General features: G+C 33.2%; 1 protein-coding gene and 1 non-coding gene across 2 annotated transcripts; both read left to right on the top strand.

The window, feature by feature from the left end:
* Nucleotides 1–5536: 5536 nt before the first annotated feature.
* Smp_tRNA_00194_Pseudo_TTG.1.1 lies at nt 5537–5607 on the top strand. The gene has a single exon. It is a non-coding gene (tRNA).
* A 4129-nt stretch (nt 5608–9736) lies between these two features.
* On the top strand, nt 9737–20407 carry Smp_124010 (putative homeobox protein otx; the record flags this gene model as incomplete). The annotated part of the gene is made up of 3 exons (XM_018793133.1): nt 9737–9866; nt 18013–18198; nt 20349–20407. The coding sequence occupies 3 exons, from the start codon at nt 9737–9739 to the stop codon at nt 20405–20407; spliced, it is 375 nt and encodes a 124-aa protein (XP_018647676.1).
* Between the last annotated feature and the right edge of the window lie 2330 nt (nt 20408–22737).

Here is a 22737-nt window from a genome sequence, read left to right as displayed (position 1 = left end):
TTTTTTTCCTGTAGTAAATTGATCGAATTTGAAGAATGGATATCATTAACTTTTGATCCAATACTTCTTTGGCACTTCTCTTGATGTAAGAATTGACTGTCTTTCTGTTACATTCAGAAATAAGTTAATGGATAGAAATTTAAACGACTCAATATCCTTAATAGTTGAATTCACGAGTCGATACAACCTAGGTCAGCATTCAAAACATGGAATCACTGGATGGCCGTTTCGTCCTAGCATAGCATTCCTCAGTAGTGCACATCCACGATCCCACATGTGGAAATCGAATCCACGATCTTCGGTTTTGCATGTGAACAATTAACCTCTAAATCGCTGAACCGAAATCCAATGTTGTTAATATCTAACTTCGATCGATTCATGATCTTACGCAACCCTTAATTCATTATTGATTCTCAAGGTAAAAACATTATTATCGAATAAAAATCACCTAAATGACCTTTTTTTACTCTCTCAAACTAAAAAAACATTGTATAAATTAAATATTGAGAATTAAATCATGTACATTCCTGTCATGTGACCTTTATATTTGAAGTTTATAGAAATGAAAATGTTTTTTTTTCAATCACCATCTTATTGCGTAACATTTAACAATCACTAACTCAATAACTAACAAGAATCTAATAAGTAACCAAAATGTTATAAGGTGTAAATTAGCGATTTCTATACATAAATGATTGATTACTCTCCAAGATTCATTTCATTTACAATCATTTGGTTAATTAAAATTGGACAAAATTAAAAGTCTTAGTTAAAAATTATGTATTCAACCATCGTTTTGCCTAACATACTGAATTATTCATGACGTAATTTATCGATTAGTTACCATGTATCTTTGTCATATACATATATCCGTCAATATTCATTGTAATTGTATGTTATCAGCGTAACTATTCAAGAGGTTTTTCTGGGTTAACTATAATAATACTGTAGGTAAAAGTATTTGTCACAATTATCACTAGTAATATTACATAATTGTTACTTTGTATATTGAAAATTAATTAAAATTTAACTTGTACCAGTGGGTGTTGACTCAATGTCTCTAATGGCTAATTTTACACTTCAGGTCTAAAACTAATGAATTCAATCCATATTAGAGTTATGGATATCAGCTGTTGAGAAACCTCATACTATAGTGAAAAATCTATCTAGTACTTTCTAGTTCTCTGTAATTGCCTAATCAAAGACAGTCTATGATGTGAAACTTCAAACGTAACAATATCTACAATATTTAATAAGGAGGTTGTTATAAATCTGACCTGACAGTATAGTTGAATAAAAAGTTATTTATCTGATTTAAAAATTAATTTCTAATATGAAATCTAACATTAACTAATAAAAAGCCATTAACAGTTAAGGAAGACTTGATAGGCTGAGACAAAATATGGAACCTGAGAACTTTGACTATTTATTTAGTTAACATTAAATGACTCTTATTTTTAACAAATAAACAGGATGGGGGATTAATGAGATTGTAGTGATTTTAATGGTTGAATTCAGAAGTCGATGTTAGCTAGACCACCATTGAAAATCTGAAAGTCCAATCCATGTCGATTGGAGACCGTTATTCACTTCAGACAATCAATGAACGGTTGGGTAAGATCATGAATCGATCGAAGTTACACATTAACACCGTTGGATTTCAGTTCAGTAGTTTAGGGGTTAAACGTTTAAACGCAACACCGAAGATCATGGATTCTATTTCCACGTGTGAGATCGTGAATGTGAACTACTGAGGAGTCTTGTACTACGACTAAACGGTCATCCAGTGATTCCAGGTTTTAGATGGTGATCTATCTCAGATCGACTCATGAATTTAACTATTAAAATAAATAGTCATTTTCATCTATTACATGTTTAACCCTGCAAAATCTGGTAACTATGTAATGCTAAATTCAATTTAACATAACTAACGTAACCAACGGATAGGTATGATCTATATTTGTCTGTTTCCCTAATTTTTTTTATCACAGCGAAATGGTTTCGATTAGAAACATTAAAACTAATTAAATGAATAAATTACAAGTTTCGCAGTAAATATGACGGATAAAACAGCATGAATAATGAATGTTAAGTCAAGCTAATTATTATATTGATAAATATAAGTTATTTGACTATGTGATTGATTTTCATTCGAAAATTAGTATCCCATGATATCGCTGAACATATTTAAATTTATCACAACAATTCCTCATTTTTATCCAATATTACTGGGAATATTAACAAATGATAATATATAACAGTAATAAGCTAGTGGCTATCAGGACTCAGAAGCTAAATGGATAACGTGATGGTGCTTGAGGCGAACGGTAATGCTTTCCAATCCCTGATTGAACATTAATGCCGGGATGTAGGTACATCCAACTGACAAGTCCCAAATAGGACGAAACACGCGCCCTGGATTCCACTGCTAGCCACTATCCATCTTTGCTTACTATATCCACTATCGTTATCCGTTCATTATTAATTTAATTTATTCGTTATGTGTCTTTTTAATCTTGTTGTTGTATGAAGTGGCAACTGATTGGTTAAGTAGTTCAATTTTCAGCTATTATGTAGTAGATTCAAACCCCTGATCTATCCAATTCAGTTTAGACAACTAGTTAATATTATTGACTTGAAGTCGAATGTACAAATCTATTAGTACATAGAAAATAAGTACTGATATATGATCACCAACTTAATTCAAGACACATTCATACTGAGGTTATGAGTCGTTTATGAATTAAATTATCACAATTTCTTCTCCTTATAAATGTAGATATCTTTGAGACAATTAAAACTTAAGTGACTTAAGAGATTCTTAAAACTTTCAAAATATTAATAGGCTATTATTATTATTATTATTATTATTACTATCATTATATAGGGAATCCTATTTGTGTCATAATGTAATATTCAATTGTCATTGACTTATTTATCCTCTCCTTAATATTCAAATGTCAATTTATTAAAAATTCGATAAATTCTCTTATTTATTAGCACAGTATGATAATTTAATAACTACTACTACTACTACTATTACTACTACTACTACTAATAATAATAATAATAATAATGGTACACCCACTTCATACTTCACACACAATATTTACTTAAAACGTAATACTATCAACAGTAAACTAAAAGAGTTATATAATGACCTAGAGATAGGAATTCTTGAAGTATCCCCTAATTATTGAGTGATATCTGAATTAATTTTATAAGGATTAATATATATATTCATTGGTGCTTAAGTGTAATTACGAACTATTCATTAAGTATAAGACAATATATAATCGATTTTGAGGCATCTATTATGTGTGTATATTAGATTGTTAAGAATATGACCACATAAATCCGACTTAAGTAGATTGATTATTATTTTTATGTCTCTGTCAATTTATTCACTAAATATCCTTCTATGATACTGCCCATTAGCTATAACCGGAGTAGGTGAAGTAGAATACTAGCTTGGAATATAGTAGCTTCAAAAAGAATATTTTAAACATTAAACCACTGTTCCACAAAATAGATGGAAGCGAGTTCAAGATTGGAACTCAGAGATTTATCATTTCTAAAACTAAGGTAATACTGTTATTCGAAAATTAAATCACGAAAAGTTATAAAAGACTAGTTTTACCAGTTACTTGAAATTTAGATTCAAAAATACATCCAAACTATTTTAAATTATTCTATTAAAGTAGATTACATCACATTTTACAAGTACATTCAATTGACTCATGAATTCAACTATAAATCACTAAAATCCCCTTTTGATAAAAATCATCATATGCTCACTAGTGACTAGCTTCAATAGATATTTCCTGAAGTTCTAGTGAGAAGCATAAACCAGTGGAGTTCAACCAGGTCTGTTGTGAGATAGTAACTCACTGAAGACAATAGTGGATGGTTGCTCAATTTCGTGGACTGGTTGTAGTTAGACATTTACACCTTAGGGTACCGGCTCAGCGGTCTAGAGGTTAAGCGCTCGCGCATGAAACCAATAGTTCCTAGATTCGAATCTCTGCTGAGGAGTTCCACAATAGGACGAAACGGCCACCCAGTGCTTCTAGGTTTTCCATGGTGATCTATAAAATATATTTGTATTTAAATTTATCTGTCAATAGTGACAGATATTCAATCTGTTAACTTCGAAATGTCTTATCATAAAAGAATATATTTTATCATTATTATTATTATTATTAACATTTAGATTTTGTTTATACTCACAATGGACAATCCAGTTTCAATCCATACTTCGAATACTCAACATCAGTTAATGAACCCATTATTTATGAATAAAATTGAATCCTTATCGCCTAAAAGCTCCTTATCACAATGTGCTATAAATAATCCGTCTATATCACATCACTTTTATACACATAATTATTCTCTTTTTAAAACCCCGAATCTATCTTATTCCGATCAAAGTAACCTGAATCCTTCTGTCATCAATGTATCAACAGATTTAACAAATTCACCTGAAACATCAACATTTTCAAGAAATGATGTCCTTGATTTAAAAAATATTAGAAATTCCAATTTTTGTTCTGAATCCAATTTATTATCATCATCTGTTGCATCTTCCTCCTCCTTCTCTTCCTCGTCTTCGGTATCCTCATCATCATTATCATCATCGAGATCAGGAACAGTGACAGCATCGAATTCAACGGATGAATTGCCTTCTGTTCAAATTCCAATGTTACTTTCATCCAGTTCATTCGAAATCAACCCTGGTACTACGCCTACTTCTATTACATCTATCACCACAGTAGCTGGTAATAGTGACAATAATAATAATAGTAACTATGATCTAGTGGAATCATCTAATGATATGCAAAATTTATACATAAATACAATGAGCTGTCAATACAATAGTAATGAGTTAATTAATTCACACAGTTCTACTCCATTACATTTAGTGAATTATTCAAATCTGATAAACTATTCACTAAATAACGAGGATTATCATCAATTAGGTGGCTATCACCAATGTCATCCTCAACAGCATCATGAGAATCAAGTAAGCTTTGTTCACGTTTCAGTACTTATCTATTTATTATAAAACATTATCGACTTTTAGAAAAAGAGAGAGAAAATAATAATATTCATGTTACGTCTATGATTGTTGTTTATTGAGAAGTGCTTAACTAACTTGTGCTTGATACTGAAAACCCCGTAATGAAAACACAATACTGATGAAATGGGCTTATTTGATTCATAAATAAATCAATATGATATGTATGAAAACACCATTTCTTATATGATTTATTTATAATCAGATTAAATGTCAAAATTGTATAATTAGAATTGAGTAGTATTTAACATCAATGCTTAGGACTGCAACTGGTCAGTCTCTTATTGGCATATGAGCATACTGTGTGTATTGCCTCGATATAGTCTTAATATGCACAGTATGCACATATGCCAATTAGAGACTGATCAGTTGCAGTCCTAAGCATCAACGGGAAGATTCAAACAAACAATACCAAGTGAATTTAAACTTCACCCCATTGCACAAGCATGTGGCTATCAGCACTCAGTAGCTGAGTGGATAACACGATGGCGTTTGGAGCGAAAGGTACTGGGTTCGAGTCCCAGAGTGTACATCAACTGTGAGTTGCAGGTACATCCAGCTGACGAGTCTCAAGTAGGACGAATCGCACGTCCTGGATTCCACTGCTAGCCACTATCCATCTTTGCTTATTTGGTATTTTGTTTTACATTTTTTAAAATTTTCCTCAGATTAGTTAAAAATATATTTGTTTAAAAACACTTTTAAATAAACCTGATTACTTATTGATTGTGAAATTGTAATAATATACATAACAGTTAGCACTTAATCCCACTTCTAAAATGTCATATTAAAACACATATCTTTATCGTTTGTTCAGTCGAAAAACTAGCATTTATCATTGGTGACTAGTTTTGAGATGTAATTCTCGGGTAACTAGGGGAAATCAGTTACCAGTGAAGTTCAACTAATTCGAATGTGATAAAGTAACCCATCAGTGTCATTAAGAGATGGTTGCATAATATTTTGAATTGGCTAAAATTACAAACATGAACCAAGTAAGTGATTAACAAGTTAAGCACTCAATGTAAGAACCAGAATGTCCTATGTTTGATCTCTTGTGGTGAGGTCGTGGAGGCGTACTACAATGTAGTCTCATACAAGGACAAACCAGTGTTTTTTGGTTTTCAGTGGCTGATTAAATATTTTAGCTTGTATCATAAATTATGAAAAATTATCCAAGAATTGAAAAAATTTTTGAGCACTCAATATCTCACTTATGTCTTGTGTAATAATTATATATCATTGAATATTAAGTTCATTGTTAACTGTCCACACTCTTCCACACACACGCACATAAAACTGTTGACTTCAATTTTGATCAATGCAAAAAGCTTTGTCATGTATGGGTTGTGGATGTTTAGATTTTCAGATTCAGATATAAGTATTAGCGATAAAAAGCCGTTGGCTTATGTTAGTCATGTTCTGTGGATGTCTAGTATTCACTTGAATGAGTCAATTGAAGGTGCGAGCACCAGTTCTTATGGTAGTATGTTCTAAAAATTCAGAACTCAGTGTGAAGCCCTGTATGCTCTTAGCTTTTGACTTCACTACCATGTCTTCTGAGTTGTCTTGATCCAACAGGAAGAAGAAGAAGGGAAGATATATCAGGTTCAAAACTAATTCCTAATATTCTATGCACAAAAATCAGATCACTGCTTAATATTCATCGAGACAAATTAAAGATTTTTTTATTTTTCAAGTCGCCCTGTGTATGGTGAGCCTCGAAATTCTGTAATTTTACAAATAGTTGTCCTTTGTACTTTCACCAAGATATCCTAGTCAACATTTTAAACAATAACGTCCCACAACAGGACGAAACGGCCGTCCAGTGCTTCCAGGTCTCCCTGGTGATGTAGCTTCAATTGACTCGTGCTTTCAACTATGAAAATACTAAATCTCCACAAAAAACCCCTTCTGATAATAATAATCATATGCTCACTAGTGATTGACTTCGAGAGGTAAATCCAGGAGTTCTAGTGAGAAGCAGTGTCCAGTGGGGTTCAACCACGTCTGTTATGAGATATCAACTCACTGAAGACAATTGGTGAACGGTTGCTCAACTTCGTGGATTGGTTGAAGTTAGACATTAACACCATCGGATGCCGGCTCAGTGGTCTATCGGCTAAATGCTCGCGCGCGAGACTGGTAGGTCCTGGTTTCGAATCTCGCGAAGCGAGGTCGTGGGTGCGCACTGCTGAGAAGTCCCACAATAGGACGAAACGGCCGTCCAGTGCTTCCAGGTCTTCCATGGTGGTTTAGCTTCATTTGACTCACGCTTTCAACTATGAAAATAACTTACAGTTTGAACGTAATGTTGAAGTTTAAATGTCATTCAAGTTGTGAAAATTATAAGAAATAATTCTTTTTAACAAAATGGTTCTCTTCTGTCTCTGATATTTATTGTGTGTGTGTGTTTGTGTTTTCTTTTTTCAACATTTAAAGCCTCTAGAAAAAAGTTCATTAGATGATTCAAAGTCAATTAATTTCTCTTTAAATAATTTATATTGGAATACTACTTCAGATGAATCTCAATTATCATGTATTGATAAAGTTATGGAAAACACAAAAAAAGCTCTTTGCCCAATAAGTACAAATATAACAAATACTACTAATAATACTACTGAAAAACTAGATCAATTAATACATCAAAGCATTGATCTCAATCATCATAAATATAATTATACAAAATTATTTCATTCATCAACTAATGAATTCATTGAATATAAAAATAAATTTAAAACAAATTTAATAAAACAAGAATTTGAAATGAATTCACCATCATTATCAACTTTATCTTCTGGATCTGTTTCATCAACACCATCATCATCATCATCATCATCATTATCAACGACAACTTCCACTACATCAACATTAGTAGAGACAATGTCATCAATATTATTAAAACATGAACCAGACAACTTTGTGTTTAATTTAAACCAAGATAAAAGAATACCAATCATAAATTCGGATCATTATCCTCATATAACATCATGGTCAAATTCAGATTTGTCAATCTCTTCCATTAATAATAATAATAATGATATAAAACTAGAAACAAAAGATGTCCATCATGATGAATGTGATAATCATTTAGATCATGATCATAATAGTAATGGTAATAATAATAGTAATAATAATGATCGAATGGAGTCGAACAATCAACTTGAACAATCAAAGCAACTATATGAAAATTATCCCGAAAATAAGTATAGTTTAAATAATAATTCACCAAAACCTAAATATCAAATTGCATTATCATTAACAGCCAATATTTATCCAACAATCAATTCAAATTATGGTAGATTAAAACAAAAAAATAATACAATATGGAATAATAGTAATGATAATAATAATAATAATAATGGTTACCATTATACAGAATATGAAAGTAGATTAAAAACTACCCATACTCATCTTAATCTATCAACTGATCATAATACAATTCATCAACAACAATTAACAATGAAACAAAATGAAGAGATGATAGTAAATACAGTGAACAATGAACATTTAACATATTTAAATGAAACTATTCCAATTATACAAAATCATTCTAATGATTTAGAGTTTCTGCCATATTTCAATGGACATCATCATCCTCATGATCATGATCACCACAGTAACCATCCCCATCATGAGTATTATACACAACATATGAAACTGTCACCATTTTTAATGTCTGATTATAATAATGAATATATTCATTATCGAAATAATAATAATAATAATAATTTTTCAGATGATTTAAGAAATCATGAATCTAGTATCATTCAAATGAATAAATTAAATTATTCTACTAATACTACTAACGATACTACTAATACATCTGTTAATAATAGTAATAGTAGTAGTAATATTAATCGTGATCTCTTTGATAAATACAATCATGAATTATATACTAATTCAGATCATAATCCATATTCTATTTATACCAGCAATTATTCACAAATATCAAATTATCCATTTGATGTAAATAATACTACATCATCAATCCATTTTTCAAATACTTATTTCGACAAAGGTAATAACAATGGTAACCGAAATGATTCTAGAGACTTAATAAGTAGTATAACATTGCCAAATTCATCACAATCTAATCATTTATCTGCAGAAGTTCATGATCAGTCTACTGATACTGATCAACATGATACACATTATTTACATAGTCATACTCATCATCATCATGATCATCCTCATTCGAATGTCCACACCCATCCTACATTGAATCAACTTCCTCGTCAGTATAATCAACATCATCATTATCAATCTTTGTTATCTGATTTTAATTCAGAATATACAAATCTATTTACGAATACAATGAATTATCATTCATTTAATAATGAATTAAATGATAATTATAATAATTCCTTATCACCAACATTGGCATCATCATCATCATCGTCAGAAGTATGTTCAAATAATTCAAATACAACTATACCACATAAATATTCAGCAAGTAATATACATATGATGAATTCATATGATCCAATGACATTTTTACAAGAAATGAATTTAAATAGAATTCATTGTAATAATCATAGACATCATTGTAACAATATGAATACTACCACTTCTACTACGAATATGACAACTACTACTAATAACAATAGTGTTAGTAATAATAATAATCATAATGATAATTCTGGAAGTAAACATACTATGAATGAACCATTTAATCGTCAAACAACTCCATATAATTTATTAGAACAATCAAATAATTTCTTGATGGCTGCTGCTGTTGTGGCGGCGGCTGCTGGTTCAACACCGAATGATTTAAATATATCTACAGGTAAGTTACACAAACTACATGTTGATTTTTTCTTCGTTATGTCTGAATATTTCTGTTCAGTGTAAATAGAATGGTATAAAAATAGTTTTCATTGTTAATCTACACTAATTTGAGTATTATTACTGATTAGAGAGAGTTGGATTTGTTTGTATCCCTCATTTATATTAACAAATTGACTAGACATGTATTGGGAAGATTCTTAAAGAGAGAACACTCACCATTTACATAAGGATTAGCCCCAAATGCCCTGGTACCGCCAAAAGTGGGGAGAGACAGCTCTCGACATGCTCTCACATGGCGTATATAGCCTCTGTCAGGGAAGTCCTACTCACTGCCTTCTCATGGCATTACTGTTGTTTACGAAATTGAGAGGACGAAAAGCGAATGTCTGGCGCTTTAACTGGGCTGATGGACACGGTGAGTCCACTTAGGGGAGTCGGAAAACCCTGATTCCAAACCAATGGTGCATATGGACTCCAGGATCTTTAAGGAACGAATGGCGTATGAACCTATTGTTGGTCACCGGCTACCATGAGACTGCATCTCCTCACGATGCTCCACTGCCTTGTGGATCAGATCTTCAGGTCAAAGGCTCCAGGTGTGGCCCCCTATTAAAGCCACCTGCTTCATTTTGTGCACCTGGGCAATATCACAGCCCTCACACAAATCAAATGAGATTTGTGTTGCACATTTATATCTGGTGCCCTTTTGTATTAATATTTATGTGTTTAAATAAATGAATAATAAATAATGTTTTCAAGAACAATTTTCACCAATTACAAGCTTGTGTATTTAATGTATTGTAATACACTGTTTTCACGAGGCCCAGTATAATAAAACTCAATCACCTAAACCGAAGTAAATAAAGAGAATTTTACATGTATTGAAATCAAAGTACTTTTAACCATACTAAATCATACGTTTACTAGTTTATACCAATGTATCCATATATAGGTGCATCATATTCTTTTTGAGACAATATTTTTAACAGTTGAATTCACTAGTCGATTTAAGCTAGATCAGGTTCTCAATGGTAGTCTAGCATAGATCGACCAGTGAATTTATCTGTTAGCAATATTACAATCTCCACAAATCCTCTTACTGTGATATTAAATAATCGTCAAAATGTTGTTTGAATCAAAATATGTGGTTAGATTACATAGTAAGACTTTGTTATGTGATTAATATTAAGAAATGTATGATTTTTAATGATAATCTGTACTGCTTTGTCTCAAAAAGAATATGATGAACCTATATACGAATACATTGATATAGACTGATTTCTCCTTGGAGTTAAAGTGAAATCGTAGATCGATAAATTCCGACTCAGTCGTTCAAATACATTATGCTCATTACAACACATAAATGACTTATTTATTTATTTATTTAAACACAAATATTGGTACAAAGGGGCACCAGATATATATGCGCCACACAAATTTCATTTGATTTGTGTAAGGGCTGTGATACTACCCGGGTGCCCAAACTGAAGCAGGTGGTTCCCTTAGGGGGCCACACCCGGAGCCTTCGACCTAAAGATCTGATCCACAAGGCATTGAAGCAGATGCAGTCCCATGGTAGCCGGTGATCAACGATTGATTCATACACCATTTGTTCCTTCAGGATACTGGAGCCCATGTACACCATTGGTTTGGAATCAGGGTTTTCCAGCTCCCCTTAGGTGAACTTTCCGTGTCCACCAACCCGGTTAAAGCGCCGGACATTCGCTTTTCGTCCTCTCAATTTCGTAAACAACAGTAATGCCATGAGAAGGCAGTGAGTAGAACTTTCCTGACAGAGGCTATATATGCGTTTCCATGTGAGAGCGTTTCGAGAGGGAGAGCGGGATCTCCCCACTCTCGGCTGTACCAGGGCATTTGGGGCTAATCCTTATGTATATGGTTAGTGTTCTCTCTTTAAGAATCTTAAAATAGAATGAAACAAGTATCTAGTACATTTTTGTTTTCAACAGTTTAAATAACAACTTATACCAGTTTATGGGGTGAAGTTACTTCAACTTGTACAATCTACACAAACCATAGACTTTTCGCCAACCTTATTTCACAAGGAAGTTTTGTGGAGATTTCAGTAATTTTATATAGGTAATATCATTTGTCAATTGAAGCTAGACGATCATGGAAAACCTGGAAGCACTGGACGGTCGTTTCGTTCTATTGTGGGGCTCCTCAGCAGTGCGCATCCACGATCCTACCTCGCGGGATTTGAATCCAGGACTTTTCATTCACTTTATTTCAATCTGTTTTTTAAAAATGCTTTTCATTTATAATCAATAACATATGGGTTTTTTCAAATGATTCATATCGGATCGCTTGAAAATTATGATGAATTCAGAGATTAACAAAGATTCATTCACCTGCTCTCTCTAACACATATTTTACATAAGTCTTACTAGACATTCACACCTAACACATTAAATCTATATAATTACAATGAAAAACTTTTTTGTGTGTGGTTAAACTGGTTCAGTGAAATTATTATATTCACATAATTACACCTTGGGGAATAGATTTGATATGATCACCATCTATATTTTGAACTATTCATTTTATTGTGTCAAAGTGTGTTTGCATAGGGTTAGATCACATTGAAAGGTGAGTCTTATTTCATAAGACAATGATATCAAATCGATTATGTAATACATGATGAGAGTTATTAACACACATTTGAAATATGTTAGATTGATAGACCTTTTAATATCTCCATGTCTCTTTATTTTAATTTTAAACCATGGCACCTATAATGTGTAATTAACTGAAACGACTGGATAATTGATACAGTCGATTAAACTTTGAAAATTAGTAGTCATTTGTAAGATTAAATGTGAACTTGTGAGATAATAATCATTATTCTTCATATTGTAAAAGTAGGAAAATGATGGATTTGTAACGACAAGCAGTTAATATGATCTCAATTACACTGTCGTAATACTATTATTAAACAAACGATGTGAATCAGTGTATGTACAATTTCAACAATCCCATGCGGTTTATATGTTCCTCTATTATGAAAACAAGAATGATCCGATTACGGACATAAATATGACAGTGCTAGCCACCGTATGGCCTGTTAATAGTCTTAAAAATCTTTTACTCAATGAGGTTTTCTGACGGGGTCTGGACGGTGTAGTACCAAAAAGTTTACATTTACAATCGCCACATTTTGGAAATATTCAACATTTCTTTATACAGATATAAACAACCTTGCCATAGGAAGTGTTAACTTTCTTTCTCTCGTTAGGATTAGTATTATACGATAAACTGCGCCCCACATTCAACAACTGCATGCTTGTCAACCAATAATGTAATACAAGATGGTGGCTAGCAGTGAAATATAGGGATCACGTTTTGTCCACTCTGGGTGTCAAGTGCACCCAGTCGATGAGTCCCATGTCGAACAAAACGGAAGATCCTACTGTTTATTTTCTAACCTAACAATTTATAACATGATTACTTTATTATCATTATAGGCGTAGTGGTATTAATGGTTATGAGTTTATACACGAGAGACTGAAGATCCCGGGCTTTATTCTGTTGTAATGAGGTCTTGGATGCATACTTCTGTTCGTCGTTCAGTTTAAGAGTATTCTTAACAGTTAGTTTAAACTAACGAATTTGCATGTTGGTTTTCCAGAAAAACATTTTGCATTTTATAGAATATAATAATTTGTCAAAGATGATTTATGTCACATGAAATGTTAGTATTAGTGATCACTATAAACTTTGAAAATTTATATATATTACGGATTGACATTAGTCCTATAACCGCTGAAAACCAGAACCTAATGAACAGTTGTGTTCTTACTTTGGAACTCATAAATACTGCCTAAATAACATTCCAGATGAGATCGTAATTATAAATTTCAAGTTGCTTGACGAGCACGACAAATTAACTGCTCATAGTCGGGGTCTAACTATGGGATGAACTCGAGAATTAATGTTGAGAAGCGGTAATTGATTGGTTTCAATTATGTTGATGGTGAGACAATTATCAGCACTGATATTAGGTGTTCATATTCATATATTATGAAGTGGATATAACTTCAAGTGTAAACCATTGAAACTCTTTTCTTAATGGAACTTAAACGTTTTGAGAAATTGAGGGAAACCAATTTCACAGTTAATATTACTACAATCTACTAAAATAAAAAAATATTGTAAAATAACGTGGAGATTGTTGAACTCAAGTTATTTTCTTATCACTTTTGGGTTGCTTGACGGACAACATAGTGAAATTGACTAAGATAAGAACAATGAACAACTGCGTGCCAAACTCACTAGTCTGAATTTCAAGTGTAGGCAATGACGCTTTAATGTACTAAGATTGGGTCCCTAGTAGGATCATGAGCATACACGACTAAGAAGTTCCATATTTGAGAGTAACAGCTATTCAGTGCCCTCTAGTTATCAATAATGGTCAAACCAAAGTTAGTCTGTCATGTATATACGTTTGAAGTTATTGGTTTTTCGTCTTTTTTTCTTTTTGCAAAAGAAACTTTTTGAAATATCTTGTGCTGAGAATCCTATATTGTACCAATAATATAATATTGAGTAAAGAAATTATTATTACTACTATACTACTAATGATAATAATGGCAGACTACATGTTATTTTAAAAACTGTAACTGATCTAACAACATCAGAAGAGGGTTTTGTGGAGATCTTAGTAATTTTGTAGTTGTTTTTACGAGTCAATTGAAGTTGGACCATCATGGAAAACCTGGGAGCACTGGACGGCCGTTTCGTCCTAGTGTGAGACTCCTCAGCAGTGCACATCCACGATCCAGCCCCCACAGGACCTGGACCCAGAATCTATCGGTCGATGCGCGAGGACTTAACCTCTAGACCACTGAGCCAATAGGTCCTGGGTTCGAATCTCGTGAGGCGAGATCGTGGATGCGCACTGCCAAGGAGCCCCATAATAGGATGAAATAGCTGTCCAGTGCTTCTAAGTTTTCGATAGTGGTTTAACTTCAATCGACTAATGAATTCAACCATAATCTAACATCTTCGAAATTTTCGTACTTTCAAAGTATAATTGTCGACGTTCCATAGGGTAAATTTATGTTACGTGTGACATTATTTTCATACATAAAGTAAATTCAATGTATAAGAATTTGTAAACCTTTTTCATGTTATCAATTAGGTAAAACTCATGTTAATCTAAAAAAAATTGTAATTTTCATTCATCTATCACACATATACGTATGAAATCTCTCACTGTTTAACTGTATATTAATTACAACGTTACTTATCAGAATTCAAAAATGACCGCTTCTTAAATGACTGTGTTGAGGGAACTGTTAAAGCTGAAAGAAGATTTTGAGTGATGAACACCCTATGGTTATATTAAGAAATGTAATATAGCTCATTTACTAAGTGTAGTTCTACGTACCGCATTAGACTTTTCGTATAAGGATTAGTGATATTACCTTATAATCTGAATGTAATTGGATGAGTTGAGGTTAGATCCTGCAGTCTGTTAATCGAAATTTGATTCTTAAATCAAAAAGCTTAAAATTCACAAATTGAATAGTTGTTTAAATTAATAAAATGTGGGAGTATTTTACGTTGGGAAAGCAGCAGGACTTGACAACATGCCAACTGAAACAATGAAAGCAAACATAGAAGCAACTGCAAACATGCTCCACATTCTATTCAGGAAGATTTGGGAGGAGGAACAAGCGCAGATGGACTAGGAAGAAGGATACATCGTCAGATTCCAAAGAAAGGATACCTGGACGATTGTGAGAACTACTGGAGCATCACACTACTATCGGTACTACGAAGGATTTTAAACAGTGTTACTGAACCGGACGAAACATTCAGTAGACGTCCGGCTTCGAGATCAACAGAGCGGACACCGTAAGGATCGGTTGTGCACAGACCAAATCGCGACACCACGGATCATCGTTGAATAACCAATTCAGTGGAGTTTGTCGCTATGCATCAACTTCCCTGAGTATGAGAAAACATTTGACAATAAAGATAGGAGAACATTATGGAACCTTCTTCGATGCTATTGTGTACCTGAGAAAATCCTCAACATTAGAGGGAATTCATACGACGAACTACGGTGCAAAGTGATGCGTAGAGGACAGCTGACAGATACATTCCATGTGAGGACCGGAGTCAAACAAGGATGCTTACTCTCGCCCTTTCTCTTTCCTCTGTTGGTTAACTGGATTGTGAAGACCCCGACATCCGAGGGGAAGCACGGAATACAATGGACAACGTTGTAAAGTAGCATATCTTTTAAATTAACTATAGAATAAACAAAGATATCCAATTACGTTGGATGTCTCTCTAAAACGCTTTTAAGTCAGAAAAGTGGAATGTAAATGCAAATGAATGCGAGTAAGCTTACTCAATATTATAATGTAAATGCGAATGGAAATTTACTTAAATTAAAGTATGCATTTATGAATAGAATACCGGTGTCCGGTTCATTATTGTGTAACAACAAGTTTATTACTTATACGACAAACTTTGAGTAACATTATCTAATATCACCTTAACAACAAAGTTAGTCTGTTTTATGGTTAACATGCCTAGAATCTCCTATTCAGCTCATATACATCCATTCATGAAATAATACCGTATTTTAGTCTGATAAGCATTTGGATTGTTCTTTGTTTACATATTTCATTGTTTAATTTAATATATCCATGATGAATTACTAGTATTAACTTAATCACTGCTTACTCTGTTCCATACCATCGATAATGCCAAGTCACATATAAACTGATGCTATCTGAATGTTTCATTATTAACAACATTTTTCACTGAAGAAAAGTGAACTTCATTGAATATTCATATCCTGATTACCATCATGAAATCTTCCATACATAAGAAGTTTTTTAGGAGACGAGGGACTAAATAACACAAATCGGAAGTTCTAACCCAGAATGAAATATTCATCAAATAAACACCGGTTTACGTTGATTGGATACGTAACATTACTCTGTAAAAAGCATTATAGTCACAATTATCATAGAATTACCCGAATCACTATTAATTGTACGCATAATAATAGATGACGTTGGGAAGAATTTTCGGTAGTTCTAATCGAAAGGCATAATCTATGAATTCAATCTATTTTTGAAAGTTCAAGAGTAACCTGCCTATGGCATTGAATGAAGATTTTGTCATATTATAGAAATTAAAAATGTAGATGATTGAATTTTGATTTAGTTGTTTGTATGTAGTATGCTTATCATAAGATTTTTATTCCATGTGATGTGCTAAGTCACAGTTGTTCAATAATCTTTGATTTTAAAAGGTACCTTCAAATGAAACTGAGTTGTAGATAAGGTCAATAGAACAGTCTAATTTCGTAGTTGTAGAATAATGAAACAGCTTACTTCTACAAGAAGTAAACTTTGATCATCTTGTTCAGAACGGCAGTCAATGCTTTACAATTAAGCCACCTAGCTTATAAAAAACACATCACAACTAAAAGCATCTACCTAAATTGCATATATCTACTGTTATTCAAATTTGATATTCATCAACATTTTATTTAAGTGTTATGTCGATTGCCTGAGTGCCTTGTTATTATATGAGCGCGATAATCCCCGCCAATCAGAGAGGGGTGATTTATCGATCGGACCAATAATACACGTAAACCGTACAAGCAGTCTTGAGTACTTATCAGTTTGGCTTTCTACCTAGCCTTGCCAGTTAAGTCCGCAACACCAATAACAGCCTCTGCAATATATATCATTATTCTCAAGCATATTAGGTTTATATACCAAACAAACAAACCACATCGTACCATAAAGTAGAAAATAACATTTGTACAAGATTTAGCCAAATGTGGCTGTGAATAAGGGGAACAGTAATTGATAGACTGAAGATAACTCAGGAATGGTAAGTCGTATAATAATAGTTCAAAGGTCAAAATAAAGCTCATGATAGAAGCAACATGAATATGAATAGTTCAGTTACTTAACAATTATACAATAGGAAATATACGTATCGTATTGGTCCATGAATAGTCCTCAAAGTTACCATTCATAAATCGCCACAGGATATAACATTAAGAGTACACAATTAGTTTGTGTAATGTATTTGTGCATTTAATGTAAAAACTATCATTCACACAGTTTTCTTTATTTCTATTCAAGGTAATCCAGTACGTCGACAACGACGTGAACGTACAACATTTACAAGACATCAATTATTAATGTTAGAAGAATTATATGCAAAAACACGTTATCCTGATGTTTATATACGTGAAGAATTAGCTTTAAAATTACGTTTACCTGAATCACGTGTACAAGTATGGTTTAAAAATCGTCGAGCTAAAGGACGTAATCAACAAAGACAAAATTCAACAGTTGATAATAATAATAATAATTTAATAATTAAAACTAATAATGTAAATGTTTGTCAATATGAGAATGTAAAATAACTAACTCAAAAGTATAAAGAGAGAATAAATTTTGTTTACATTTCTCTTCCAAGGTATGTTGTTCATTTTGAATATATTTATGATATATCTATGAATATACTAATCTTTCATAGTTGAAATCATGAATCAATTGAAGCTAGACCACCATGGAAAACCTGGAAGCACTGGAAGACCGTTTTGTCCTATTATGGGAATCCTCAGCAGTGCGCATCCACGATCCCGCGCTCGCGAGATTCGAACACAGGACCTATCAGTCTCGCATGCGAACGCTTAACCTCTAGACCACAGAGCTTTCCGGCATCCAACGGTGTTAATGTCTAACTTCAACGCATCCACGAAGTTTGAGCAACCGTCCACCAATTGTCTTCAGTGAGTTGATATCTCACAACAGACCTGGTTGAACTTCACTGGTCATTGCTTCCCACTAGAACTCCAGGACATGTATCTTGAAGTCAGTCACTAGTGAGAATATGACTATAATCCGAAGGGGTTTTGTGGAGACTTCAGTATAGCTTCAATTGACTCATGATTTCAGCTATGAAAAATACTGAAATCTCCACAAAACCCCTTCTGAATATACTAATCAATGATCCTGACTCTGTATTCATAAAACTAGAATAAATAATCTTTCACTGCATTGAATAAAACATCAACAATTTAACCGGCGTAGTTACCAGCTTTCAAATTCCCTACATTCGACAGACTTTATTCTTTAGTTTGATTTAATTTTCAAATGAACAAGGAGTCATTATAATCTTAGTAGGTGAGCTGAAGAGCACCTAAAATAAATTAGACTAAACTTACTATATTCATAATCATCTTTACCCTCCATGAATAAGTTTAAGTTCAGTAAAATATTTTGAGGTCCTTTGAAAAATAACACAGAAATAAGATTTATATCATTTGAATATATATAATAATGGATCTGTCGTGGTGTATGTTACTGATGTCGACAGATATAAGTAGTATATGTCACTAGTTGAAAGTGAAATACCTAGAAGCAGAAGGTTGCGAAGATCTAAGAGAAGAGAAAGAAAGTGATTGGTATGGAAATGAAAGAACAATCAAGTCTGAGATAATTGATTGTGTTAAAATACATTTGGTTGTCCCCACTGGTGTTCTCGTCCATAACACCATAAATAAGTAATTCCTAGTTGATTTATATGCCTTCGAAGATGTAAATAAAATCCAGATTACGTGTATAACATGAAATTACTTTAATCTACTTCTCTTTAATATGATAACTTCTGTCATTATGAAATTCATACAGTCGACCTATGGAATTATTGACGGATGTATTTATTTACATAGAATTCCATTATGGTTACACTTAACCAAGTTCTCGACTTTTTGGTCATTCTTTTGAAATGAATAAGAATAAAATTTTTGGGTTGATATCGCAAATTGGAAAAATATACATGTCTACTTATTGTTTCACAATTCAATTGCTTACTTATGAGTAGTTTAATTTAAACATTAAAACAAATTACAAACGAAATATTCTGCAAACTGATAATTTGAGCATTTCATTTTCGAAACGGTAAGGGAATAATTATCATTACCTGTTTTCCTGATCCATTTACTTTACGTAAACTTTACGTAAATATTTCATTTCATAGTTATTTCCATGATATAAATCAGTTTGAGTGTTAGGAATCCAAATGAATGGTGGAGAAGATTTGTAGCACAGGTGGATGATTTTGATGTAGGTTTGTTCTCTGAGCTGGATGGTTCGGTCGTGGAGCTTTCATCGTCCTTCTGAACAAACTTTTACCCGAAGTTTTTGCTGATGATGTCGTTCAGAAGGACGATGAAAGCTCCACGACCAAATTATCCAGCTCAGAGAACAAAACTCCATCAAAATCTAAATGAATCCATGACTTTGTTTAATATGCTTCAAGAAATCCATTTTAAAATAATATAGAGTTAGAGGAAAAATTGTTTGTTTAAGTATAATCTTACCAATAAACTGATCCAAGAAATATGACACATGAAAATTTTGAAAAAGACCAAATTATTTTTGTTTTCTGGGGCTATATGTGTCCTCAGCTGTTTATTTTCGTAAAAAAGAAATGGTATTTGACAATTTGACGAATACTTCTCTTTAATATGTTTTGGCATAGCGTTTATCGAGATAAGTTAAGGTTTGGTTTAAAATGTTAACTGAGTATGTGGTGTACACTGTTGTGGAGTCACGAGTTATATATAATATACCCCTGTGGGCCAGAGTAGTTTTACATTGGTTCCCAAGAGAACCGGACACCATTCAGACTTTCACGTGACATCCCTAACAGCATAGCTCAATCCTGTTTAACAGAAGAGCCAGACACTGCCCAGGCTTAATCCGAGCAATACAGCTCAATCCAGTTTCGCAGGAGATTCAAACACCATATAGGCTTTAACGCTACAATTTGAATAGTACAGCTCAATCCTGTGACGCAACCACACAGGCACGAGTCAGGTTGAATAAACTGCCCAATACTTATTAATATTCTAATCGTTCTTTAAATGTTACCAATTCGTGGTTTAGGAATCACTCTTAACTTATGCTGTCTTCATACCTAGACCTAAGTAAATGAGATTTTTAGGTTTTGTTACCCATCCTATCACTACATTACATAAAATGTTTGTGAAATATATCATCCACTAATTCTTAACTACTGAAAACATTGTTAGTAGATTCTATTAATCTAGATAAATCACTATCATGTGAATAATTGATATTTCTGATTTTAAATAAGTATGAATCAAATTTAATTCAGTCACATATGTCAGCTCGAGTTAGATTGTAATGTGAGAGTTGTTCAGTGTACTCTGGTTTTCATTAAGCTATGGTTACAATAAGGGTTAATAATGAGTTAGTCAATAAATTCTAAGATATACACTCAGGGCATTCGGTTGCCGGTAGTAGGAAATAATTAAAAGGAAGTTTATTTTTCACCTAACAGTATAAAGTTCGGGTAATCTTGGAAGAACTCATGTTACACGTTGTCCATTATTATGATAGGAAGTGTTTCGAATAGTCCACTCGGTTAACGACTACGTTTTTTACACTAATCCATCGCTAAGTAGCGACCAATATCATGTATAAACTATAGAACGGATAAAATCCCACTCAGATGGGTGAGGAAACAGGCTTTAGTCATGAGTCCGGACTCATGAACGGCTGTTCTTTCATCTATCCTTTTCTCTTTTTTTTCTGCATGATCTGCCTTCTTCCACAGAAAACACTTTTGTAAAATATGCAGACAATCTTACTATATCTATGCCTATTTCTACCTCTTTACATCCCATAGAAATGAACGAGATTTTGTCTCGTATTGAATGGTGGTTTGCTGGCAATGGTCTCTTACTTAATCTATCTAAATATCAAGCTGTTAACTTTAGCCTGAAACATGGACAGCACCTATGCACTATTTTGGGAACCCATAATGCTTATGCCACAGGGGACTCCTTGATAAACACAGTGTCGAAGGTCAATTATCTTGGTATTACTTTTTCCTCTGACTTCCCTTGATCTTCTCATGTTTTACTGTTATCGAAAAAAGTTTACCGTTTGACATACTACATAAAGAGGCTGCATGCTTTTGGGATTACTCGCCATTCACTCTTACAATATGTCAATCCCTGCATATTACCTATTATTCTTTATTGTTCTCCATTATTCTTTCTCCGGCTTTTGAGAAAAGACTTTGCTGTTTTACAGAGAGTGCTGAAGGCAGTTAGCAAGGTGTGTGGTGTATCTTTTGAGGTCATTATTAATATGGTTGTGGGTAGACATCTTAAGTCTTGCAAACTCCTGGCAGGTGTTATCTTATCAGATACTAACCATCCACTTCATTCATTTCTTTTTCCTTATGTATCTTCCGGTAGAACGAGACGTAAATACATTAAAATCCATGCACGCAAGCAAATCTATAGAAGTTCTATAATACCTTACCGAGCAAATATACTCTTTGACGAACAGGTTGTTAGAGTTAACCTAGTCAATAACCTGTATTCTTAAGCATTTCTCAAATTTGACAAGTTGTACGAACTCAAATCTTTTTTCTTTTATTTTTTTATCAGAAGGCGTTTTGTGGATATTATAGTAATTTTAATAGTTGAGATCATGAATCCATTGAAGCTAGACCACCATGGAAAAGATAGTGACTCACTGAAGACATTAGTGGGTGTGTCACTCAATTTCGTGGATCGATTGAAGTTAGACATTAACACTGTCGGATGTCGGTCAGCTCAGTGGTCTAGTGATTATGCGCTCGCGCGCGACACTGATAGGTCCTGAGTTCGAATCTCGCAGGGCGGGATCGTGGATGCGCACTGTTGGAGAGTCCCATAATAGGCTGAAACAGCCGTCCAGTGCTTCCAGGTTTTCCACGGTGGTCTAGCTGCAACTGATTCATGATCTCAACTATTAAAAATCTATCTTATATCCTAA

The sequence above is a fragment of the Schistosoma mansoni genome, chromosome 1, assembly GCF_000237925.1.
Source record: "Schistosoma mansoni strain Puerto Rico chromosome 1, complete genome".
Classification (NCBI taxonomy): domain Eukaryota; kingdom Metazoa; phylum Platyhelminthes; class Trematoda; order Strigeidida; family Schistosomatidae; genus Schistosoma; species Schistosoma mansoni.
This window is presented reverse-complemented; position numbering and strand designations above follow the sequence as displayed.